Below are 11097 nucleotides of genomic sequence, written 5' to 3' on the forward strand. Positions count from 1 at the left end.
GCGGTTAAACGTTAAGGCGGCATTGTCAAATTCTTTTGGGTTTGGTGGCCACAACTCTTCCATCATATTTGCGCCTTACAAGTGAAGTGAAAGTCCATGCTTGTGCTCCAGCTCTGCCTGTATAACTCAGCCGTAAGGTACATGCAATCTTCCTCAGTTTATTCTCCATTCCCTTAATGGGACTTTTTCCCCCTTTCATTAGAAGAATGAATGAATAGTGAATAGTTTACAAGAGACATATTCTTGAGCTTAACATATTTGTTATTTTGAAACTTTGGATCAATATATGATAATTAGACCGACGATGAGAAAACATACCAAGACTGATGATTTCAGGAATATGATATATAGATCAACATCTTGCTTCTGTCATGCAGACTGTACAAGAAGTTCCCGTATTTCGCAAGTTTTACGTCCGTTTTGGGATACGAACAGAACGACGAGAGATGAGGAAACTTCTTCCGATGGTTGGAAAAATCTTGCCATTGAAGCATTTGCTTTAAGACCAAACTAGAGGATGACAGAGTTGGTTGCTGTGAGATTTGTTCTTTGAGCTTCTTCATGTTTCATTTTGGTTTCTTCTTGTTGAAATCTCTTTGAGCCCTTTCTATTGGTCCTTCTTCCGCCATTTTAACTTGCAATACAATCAAAATTGCCTAATCTGAGTGAACCTGTGACTGATCATAGCCTGATTCTGACTATTTTGGGATGAAGGCTCTTTGCTTTCACTTTATAAATCAGGGGAAGATTGTTTTTTTCCATAATTCAAAGGTATATTTTTGGCAAACTTTTAAGATATTGGGCAATGTAATGGGCCTTAGCAGTAACTAGTTGAGTCAAAAGAAAGCAACTAGAGGTGGCCCCGAATAACCGAATAAGAGTGGTTCGGTTTGGTTCGGTTATTTGCTTAATAACCGAACGGTTGAGGAAGTTGAATAACTGTTCGGGTTCGGTTCGGTTCGGTTAATAACCGAATAACCGCGGTTAACCGAACGGTTATTGAGTTTTTTTAATATTTTAATTTTTATCTTCATTATTATTAGTATTATTTTTTTATACTTCACTTTTAACCTTATATATTTCACACCAATAAACCATAAAATATAATGTTTTTAATTTTTATCCTAATTATTGAAGTTTTTAGATTTTTTTATAATTTTAATTTACATGATTAATCATTTTGTGCATTTATTTAAATAGATATTTTTAAATTTATGTAAGATTAATAATTTTTTTAAAAAAATATATCATAACCGAACCGAACCGATCTAAAACCGAACCGAATAAATCGAAAAATATAACCGTTTGGTTATAATTTTATTGTGCAAAAACCGAACCGAACCGAACTGAAACCGAACTGAACCGAACCGATTAAATCTATATAACCGTTTGGGTATGATTTTTTTATAACCGAAATAACCGAACCCGAAATAACCGAATCAAAAACCGAACCGAAACCCGAAATGGCCACCCCTACTTAGCAGGGTGATGTTATTGAGGCCTTGACCCATGAAATTAAAGATTTTTTTTTATATAAACATTCCTAATTCCTAATGTCAGCAACAAATTTTATTCCGTATAAAACTGACTTTGATTGAACATTAGTGGGGGCATTAGATATTGAAGGCAGCATTTAAATTGTTTCTTGCAACAACACCGAAAGAAGAATCTAGTTTTTTTTTTTTGGTTAATGTTAGTGGATGACATGTGGCTTATTTTATTAAGATAATATTAAACGGTCAACATAGATATAAACTAGTGAACATACCATAACGAAAACAAAAATTGGAAAAATATTGTACATTCCTAGAAATAAATCGAATAATATAAATGTATCATTCTATAAGCATTAAATGTCTTATAATGTTAGTTCGACAAAAACAACTTTTATGCATGCAAATTTTAAATAACGTAATAAAGATTGCTTATTTCATCAAATATGCTTTTAGACTTCCAAGTGTCGATAATTAGGGTGGATGAGAGTTTGGTTATGTTTATATTTGGATTTTTAGGGTTTACAAAATTTATGTTAAATCTTTTGTTTGAGAACAACATTCTGACCAGAAGCCACGGTTCTGTCTAAGGGTGATATTTAGGGATTCGATTTAGAATTTTACTGGTTTAGTTCATAAACAATTTATTCGGTATTTTAAAATTTGTATCAAATTAGTACTCATATATTATTCGGTTCGGTTTATTTCTATTATCGGTTTTTATTAAAAAAATATAGATTTTCTTAAAAAAAAATAGTTTTTCAGAAATTTTATAAAATTTAGTTCGTTCGATTTGGTTCCAAAAAATTCGATTCTATAAAAAAATATACTATTCGAAAATTTTGAATGGTATGGTTCCCAAAAAATACCAAAATTTTTTGTTCCATAATTTTGACTATAAAACAAATTTTCTTAGTTTCAGAAATTATTTGTATTTTTTTGGGTTGTATTTTTTATTTGGAATAAAACAATAATTACACAAATAAAAAGAGAGAGAGAGAGAGAAGCGAAAGAAAGCACATAGAGGACACCTGGTGACAAAGGACCTTAGTGGATTCTATTCATCAAACACCGACCGATCCTTTTCTACGGACTCGTTCAATTTATTGTTTTGTCTATGATTGATCTATTTTCATATCTATCTTTTTTTATTTATTTTGAAAATCATCGATATATATACTTAAGTGAAAATTTATTTATGGTAACTCAATCAAAATAAAATCTTTTTTACACTTGTATATCATATTTAAAATTATAATTAACATAAAAGTTAAAACTGCACGCATACAAGTGCACATAGTTTGAACTCGTTAGATTTTGCTGGCAACTGTACATAATCTGATATAGATTTTCAATATTTTAAAATCCTAAATCCGATTTTTTTTTAAAAAAAAAAAGCGAAGTGAAGCCGGAATCACCATCTTTTCCATATAGAGAGAAATAATGAGACAGACATTGAAATATATATATAAAAGAAATGTAAAAAAAATGCAGACTTTTGTGAGATTATTACAAAACCAGACAGAAACACAGAGAACAATAAATGCATCATCTGATATATATAATTTTGTTCGAAGTAGATTGAATGCCAAGCAAATGTTGTAGGGCAAGTGCAAACGACGCCGCATTGGTCGGTGAATGTTTCAATCAAAATAATAATATCGTGAATATTATGTAAATCCATCTCTCTTTTTATCTTTACATAAAAAAAAATAACAAATCAATTCCGAAAATATTTCAAAAATAAAGCAATATTTTTCAAAAAAACATCCAAATTGATCTGAATGAACCCAAATATATATTTTTTGTGTGTTCAAATTATTTAATTGAATTTTCCTAATTAGTTAACAATCGAATATATACCACCAAATTGTTGAAAAACTTTAGTAGTATCCAATCAAACATAGGTATAATGCCCAATGAAATGCTAAATTCTCAAGATATGTTTCTTTTGGTGGAATATGAATCATAATGAGTTTTATTTAAAAAATACATTATTCGACGTTATTATTTGGAAAATTGATTTACATCATTTTTCTTTAATTTAAATATTACATGAATTTTTTTAACGGATCTATAAATAACTTTTATTAAGAATACACTAATTACAATATTTTTTTCACAAAAGGTAATTAATTAGTCATTCGAAACAATCAAATAAAAATGGATTTAATTATTTTTAACGAACTTAAATGAGTGGCGATTAACCATAAACAAAAAATAAAAAGTACTAATTAAATAAGTAATAATGAATGTGAGAAAGCGGAACCGGTGGCATGTCGAGTGATGCCATGTGCATACCTAACATGGGATCATTCCATTTGCATGTCTAACGCCACTCGCCATGGAATATCCATACACAGAATCATTCCGTTTGTTCCCATGCTCCTCCATGACATAGCATAGCATATGCACACACGCATACACATTACACACGGTAACATATATATATTTGCATAATTTCGTGTGTTAAATTGATTCTATATTTTAGTGATTAATTTATTGCTTAATCATTTCGACCGTCGTACTCCCTCCATGTTGAGTCTAAGCTACGTGGGTTTTTAGGGTTTTGAATATTATCAATATCCGTTTCTTGAAGACAGCAAATATCGAACCCTTAGTATTTTATCTATCATTCTTCCATTATTATGCATTCTTCTATCTATTTTTTCATTGAGCTAATTGCATCAATTTTATTGTTCTCCCTCCATTCCTAAATAAATAACGTTTTACATTTTTTTTCGTAATTTTTTTTTGGTAAAATAATTTTTGAAAAATGTGAAAGATAAATAGAGAAATGGATTTATATCATATTCACGATATTATTACTGACGTTAGCTAGATGTTTTTAATTAAAGATAAAATTGTAAATTTTCTTAAAAAATAATCTCTAGAAAATCCGGGAATATAATTTTTTTTTTCTTTTTGGGTTCAGACCTATGTATGCATAAACTCAAACGACAGACTGGCAAAAAAATAACGACGATTATAAAAAATAATTACAGAAAACATAATGAAAATGAAGATGTTTTTAAGATATAAATATCTTTAATTTCGGGTAGAACGAGAACCCAAACACATTATAAACCGAATAGAAACACGATATAAAATCGATGATATATATTTTTTTTTTCTGAAACCATAAACCTAAACCCGAAAAATAACAGAAATGGATTATTCTAATCTCATATTACATTTGAAATAATTTTTTTTATAAGCCCATTTCTTTATGTTAGATTATAAACGGCGAATAGTAGCCAAGTCTTGTGATTCATTCAATCCACAAACCCCAAAACATGAAAGAATCGTAATCTTGCATACGTATTATATGCGACGACTATTCTAATATTAAATCACATTGGTTACAAAACAGTATATTTCATGAGAAACATGTTATGTCCTGAAGGTATAAGGAAAACCACTGCATGTGGCAGACAGTCTTTTCCCCCCCTTCCATTAATTTTAGGGTTCTCAACTTAATTTTGCAGATTAAAAAAAAAGAATCACATTTTTAATTTGTTTAAAAAAAAAAGAAATTTGTCTGCTATCAAAAAATAAAGATATTGGAGAAACGATGTGTAAATGTGACAGTAAGATTCTTTGTTGATGACTGACAAGCCACGGTAGTTGGGTCTTGTCGCACAATCTCCGCTTTATTTACTCGGTTTCCTAACCGAACTTAATTGCATGTCCTCTCTCTCTCTCTCTCTCTCTCTCTCTCTCTCTCTCTCTCTCTCTCTCTCTCTCTCTCTCTCTCTCTCGTTGCATCAGAACTAAGTTCACTTGATTTCGTGTTTTAATAGTTAATTGGTTTGGTTGTTCCTAGGCTAGCCAAGGTTCATATATCCAATATAGAATCATTATCTGAAAAGATATAATAGTTAATTGAATCTGAATGAAATTTTGTAATAGTTCATATCGAAACATGTAATGTATACTTTTGTATGTTTGTGAAAATCATGCTGATGATTAGCCATGAAGATTACAAGTTTTATATATAGTGTCAATCATTTATGTTCATATGTATTAGTTAGTTCGTATAGTATATAATATATATATATATGTTGGACATGAAATGGTGTTCATATATAACCCTATTTATATATATATGTGTGCATATAGTATATTTTCAAGTGCGAGTTTTTATGAAAAACATGCATTTTAATTTTACCATGCCATGCATAGTTCATTTCCGGTCATATATTGGAATATAGTAATTATATCATTTAAAAAAAAGTGGAGATTTATCGTTAATTTATAACATTTCATTGTTCTATATATGTTTCCTAGGTTTTTTCGTTTTTGTTTTGTTTTAAGATTCCATCCATTAAAGCACACTACTATATATATACATATATATGATTTGAGATAGTGTATGAAGCGGGTGATTCATATTTTTATAAGAAATTTATAATTAAAAGGCACTAGCTAGGGTCTATTCATTATCTTTATTATATTCAACAAGAAATTGTCTCAATAGTTTAACTATGTACTTAATTAAAATTATATAAATTAAGATGATTACTCCTACTCATGATCATCAAATTGCTAATCTACCGCCAATTTAGATTTAGAAGGTAAATCATATGATCTTACACAGAGCATATGTCACATATGCACGTGTGCCGCAATCAATTCAATTCTATTTGATAAATTTTGATTCTTAATGAATAAAAATTAACAATTCAGATTAAATAATTGGATGTTTAAAATCATTACTTAAATTAGCAATTATGAGTTTATATATTATTACCATAATTTTTATATTAAAATAACCAATATATAAAGAAAATATAAAATTCAATTATTTTGAAATTTTTATTTTTTTACAGAAAATATATAACTAGATTATTCACAACATTTCATCCATCCAACATTTCATCCATGCACTGAAACAGAAGTAATCTTTCAAAAGAAAATGTTTTACATCCGAAACTCTTTAAACGGAATACCAAAATATTTAAATAAAATAAATAAATCTTATATAAATAAATTAAAACAATTATATTTGTAAATTGTAAGTAAATGAAATGTATGTAGCTATGTGTGTCCGCAATCACTCACATGTGCAGCTGTCTCTCGATACTGGAGCAATCGAGGTTGACCGTCTATTATAATTTTATCCAATCATATACTTGTTACCAAGAGCCACATGTTTTCCCATATTTTAAAAAATAGCATTATAAAAATAATTAGTATATGTACATATATATATGTATGTATTTATATATTCATTCATTTATTATATATATATATATATGTATATATATGCAGATTTTGGTATTCACCACATATATACACACACCGCAACTGTACGATTTACTTTTGTGAGATGTTCTTTGTGGACAAAAATGAACTCACATTCATGAAAGCTATAACTCACTCGACAGAGTTTGGCCTCACGCGAATGGAAATTTGCAGTGATATAAATTTTATCGCCAGATGTATAGTGTTTCGACATGACATGTCTCACATCATCATCATCATCATCATCATATTTTCATGTAAGGGAATCAATTATGTGCATGCCTCATGCTAGATGTTAGATATATTTTATTTTCTCAGTATCATTGGAAACCATTATGATGAAATGATGACGAGTTATTATTTAAACATGTCAAATGTTAGTACATAGACAAGAATATCTTCCACGTAACATTGGAAAATACAATTTCTAGAATCTGTCGTTGAAAGAGTTTTATTTATAACGAATTCATAAACACGTACGTAAATAGCCTTTCTTAGGTTTCCCCCCTTAAAATCTCTCTGAGTAATATTTTATTGAAAATTATTTTGATATACATAGTTTTAAAAGAAGATAATATTTATGATAGTTTCACACGTATTAAAGTGTTATATAATTAAGGGTTCAAATTTACATATAGTTTTAAAATATTTCAGTCAGTGTCATTATTTATATCAAAGAGAAATAATATACTATATCACATGTTGATACGTCTCTAATAAAGAAAAGATTATAGACCAAAAATAACAGAAAACAATGTTAAAAAAAAGTTAATAGTTTATGTTGATTGACCATATAAATTGGAAACAAATATTATTATGAAAAACAAAAGCATGCAATCTAATAATCAAATTCTTATTTATTTTATAAAACTTTAAATTTAAAATCTATTTTCTAGAATACATACATATTATATATACATGTACACCATTTGAACAATAGAATACCATTTTTACTAAATTGATTTAAAAAAAAAATCTAAATCATTATCTACTTCTTTGTAGATAGAGTGATATCCTATAGTTTCTCCTCCAAAATTGTCTCTACATTCCATATAAGAAAAGTTTAGTAATCACTTCGATAATTCATCGATCAATTTTACTGCATAAAAAATAAAGAAAAAATAGAAAATGTTGGTTTTGGGTTACGTAATAACAGATAGACAGAGTCCGTACGAAGAGACAAGATGGGAGAATGGCAGTAGACAGAAGCCAAACCGGAGAAGGCAGAGCCACTCACCAAGCAAAACCCATTTGGCAAAACCCGAAGACTCGGTCGGAATCTTGAGTTTGCCCCTCCCGACATCATCTGCAACTCCTCACGTGCACGGGCACTTACACTCACGTGCACAGACTCCTGTGTATCTATCTGTCTACACACGTATACGTATATAATGTATAATATTTGCGTGCGTACGTCTATAGTAGCTCCAAGAAACTCGCAAAAGGAAAGTGAAGCTTCTTCCCCAAACCCATCTTTTATACACCAGAGCTTACAAAACGATCCTTTCCCCCCTCGTTAATTTATCAACCAGCAAAGGATAAAAAGACATATTTACCCTTAGAGACCATCTACTTCTGCCAGAGTCTTTCCGACAGGGAAGATTTCTTCCTCCTCTCTCTCTATGTAACACACTCGAGCCAAAACCTTTGCATAATGCTAACGAAATATAGGCAAATGAACGCTTTGGCTTTTACCTATAAATTTTCATAAGAGAGGTTCGGGAAATAAATTTTTATAATTTAATTTGTATATAAAACTCTAATTAAATTTCGGATAACCCAATTATTTAGCTTTGTTAGTTTCATTTTATTTCTCTCTCTTCTTTCAAAGACTTGCAATTTGTTATGTTAAAGAGAAATATAAGCGCTAATGTTGATGTGTGGAGCGATAATTTTCTTGACATGTTGACTTCAAATGACCAAAGAATAATACCTTAAGAAAAAATCATTGATGAAATTTATTTTTATTTTAAATTTGAGGGAATAATGTTAGACCCACAGAATATCCATCAACGTTGAACATTTTTTTTATAGTTTCTCTAAGTTTGATTAATACATGTTTCCTTAGAATAAGAAATATTTATAAAAATAAAATATTGTTTTGAAATTGGAAGGTCCAAAAGCATTTTCATATACGTAGAGCTGAAAGTCGGGAACTACTCCTGTCTAGATTAATTGTAAAGCACTTTGAAAAGAAATATAAAAAAAATGAATTAGAATAAAACAATACGTTGAAGTTCTTTTCCCCAATTATTAAGTTTAATGGAAAATTAATTATTATTCCCAGAAAAAAACTAATTATTACACATGAGGCTTAGCTTTAATTGGAGTATAATGATGTCCGTAGCTCTGTAAAACATGTGAAGTTCTCCTGCTTTTGCGGCTAGTGGGAGAACCATTGCGTATGAAAAGGAATATTATTAAAGCAAGAAAATTATTTATAATTTTTTTATTAAAAAAAAAAGCTTACCTATTTCCGATGTCTTCACTAACCTTATTGATGTTTTATTTTCAGGTGATATTTCAGAACTCTCGTATAAAACTAAATCCAATTCGACGAAATAATATACATTAGTAATCCAAATCAAATTGAAAACAATATTTTTTATACCAAATAAACAGTTATTTATTGAAAAATTTTAATTTAGTTATATTAGAATTTGAATCGATATAAAATTCGATATAAAAATTGAATATATAATTTTTTTAAAATAAACTAAACTAAAATAGAAATATCCATATATAATATTAACTTATATAAAAAGTTTGTTGTTAACAGTTTAATTGTCCTTGATCAAATAAATTTTAATTGCTTTCTTTGCCCTCATATAAACTTTAATTGTTTTTAAATATTACAGAAGCTGTAACAAAGAATCTCGACATTAAAAAATAAAAAAGTGGGACCACTTTTCGTGTTAACTTAATTTTAAATTTTTTTAAGAACTAAAGTTGGATTAGTTACCTAAATCTTTACACCATCCGCCAAACCTAATCCTAATTTCCTTTGAACTTTTAATATTTTAATTAGCTAGAAAATATCGTCAAATTTAATTTTTCCTGAGAAAAATTATGCCCCTTCTTCCCTAAATAATATTAACGTTTGACATTTTTTTAAATCCTATGTAGATTTTGATACTGTGATAATAATCGGTTTCATATATCAAAGACGAGGGCTAAGCTTGAATTGTTCAATCTTATATTACTAATATACTATCACACTGCATAAAATGAGGTGACCATTTCATTTTCATTTATTTAACCAATCCAAATAAATTTGTATATTAGACAAATTCTCAAAAACAGATCAATAATGATTTTTTTAATTAATTCAAACTAATCTAATCCGAACGAAATATGAAAACCAGAAAAAGTAAAAAATCATTTTAGCATATAAATTTTTTGAATTTGAAAGCCGCATTGAAAAGAAATTTAACCCGACATAAAATTAAACAAATATAATTATTCTAAAATCGATAAATCTAAATCTTAAAATAACCAAACAAAATCAAACTAATATTCGAGATTTTTCATCACTGTTATTGGCATTAGATACAAAGTGCTCTAGTAAATCCTTAAAATTTAGGTGTTTAAAGAGTTACAACAGTAATTAATCTGTTTTCCTTGATAATGTCGCACTAGATTTATGATATGCTAGAAAGTACATTTTATGTATCCAAATACGTCACAGGTTCATATTCAATGGTTAGTGAGATTATAAAACTATAACAATAGTATTTTATATCGTATTTTTTTTATCTAAGTGGTCGAATATATAATCTTTTTAGTTTTTTTTAAAATAATTTATATACAATAAGCAGTATATAAAAATTAATCCGAAACTTATCTCTAATTTTCGACCGTTTAGATATAAATTTTTTATTCAAATAACAGTTTTCATGTTCCGAGATTTACTTTGAGATAAGAGTTATAAAACTGTATTTGCTCTGTTTTTGAATATTCTCCCTTTAATACAAAGTTAATAATGCGATAAATATACAATCAATACCTAAGAGAAATTAAAAAAAAAAAAGAATGGGACCCACAAGTACAAGGCATCTAGTGGGGTGCCACGTCAGAGGGCATAAAATAGATTTGCTCTTTCCGAGATTTACTTTGAGATAAGAGTTATAAAACTGTATTTGCTCTGTTTTTGAATATTCTCCCTTTAATACAAAGTTAATAATGCGATAAATATACAATCAATACCTAAGAGAAATTAAAAAAAAAAAAGAATGGGACCCACAAGTACAAGGCATCTAGTGGGGTGCCACGTCAGAGGGCATAAAATAGATTTGCTCTTTCCGCATGTATCCGATCCCAATCGGCTGAGATCTCAAAAAAAAAAAAAAAAAAAAAA

General features: G+C 28.7%; 1 protein-coding gene across 1 annotated transcript in view; it reads left to right on the forward strand.

Moving 5' to 3' along the window:
* Positions 1–8, forward strand: part of LOC104824520 (3-oxoacyl-[acyl-carrier-protein] synthase II, chloroplastic) — a 3491-nt gene extending 3483 nt beyond the window's left edge. Inside the window, exon 13 of the mRNA XM_010556624.2 lies at positions 1–8. This exon is cut by the window's left edge and continues 46 nt beyond it. Within this exon, the coding sequence (XP_010554926.2) occupies positions 1–8 (8 nt within the window).
* The last annotated feature ends 11089 nt before the right edge of the window (positions 9–11097 follow it).

The sequence above is a fragment of the Tarenaya hassleriana genome, unplaced genomic scaffold, assembly GCF_000463585.1.
Source record: "Tarenaya hassleriana unplaced genomic scaffold, ASM46358v1 Cleome1, whole genome shotgun sequence".
Taxonomy (NCBI): Eukaryota; Viridiplantae; Streptophyta; class Magnoliopsida; order Brassicales; family Cleomaceae; genus Tarenaya; species Tarenaya hassleriana.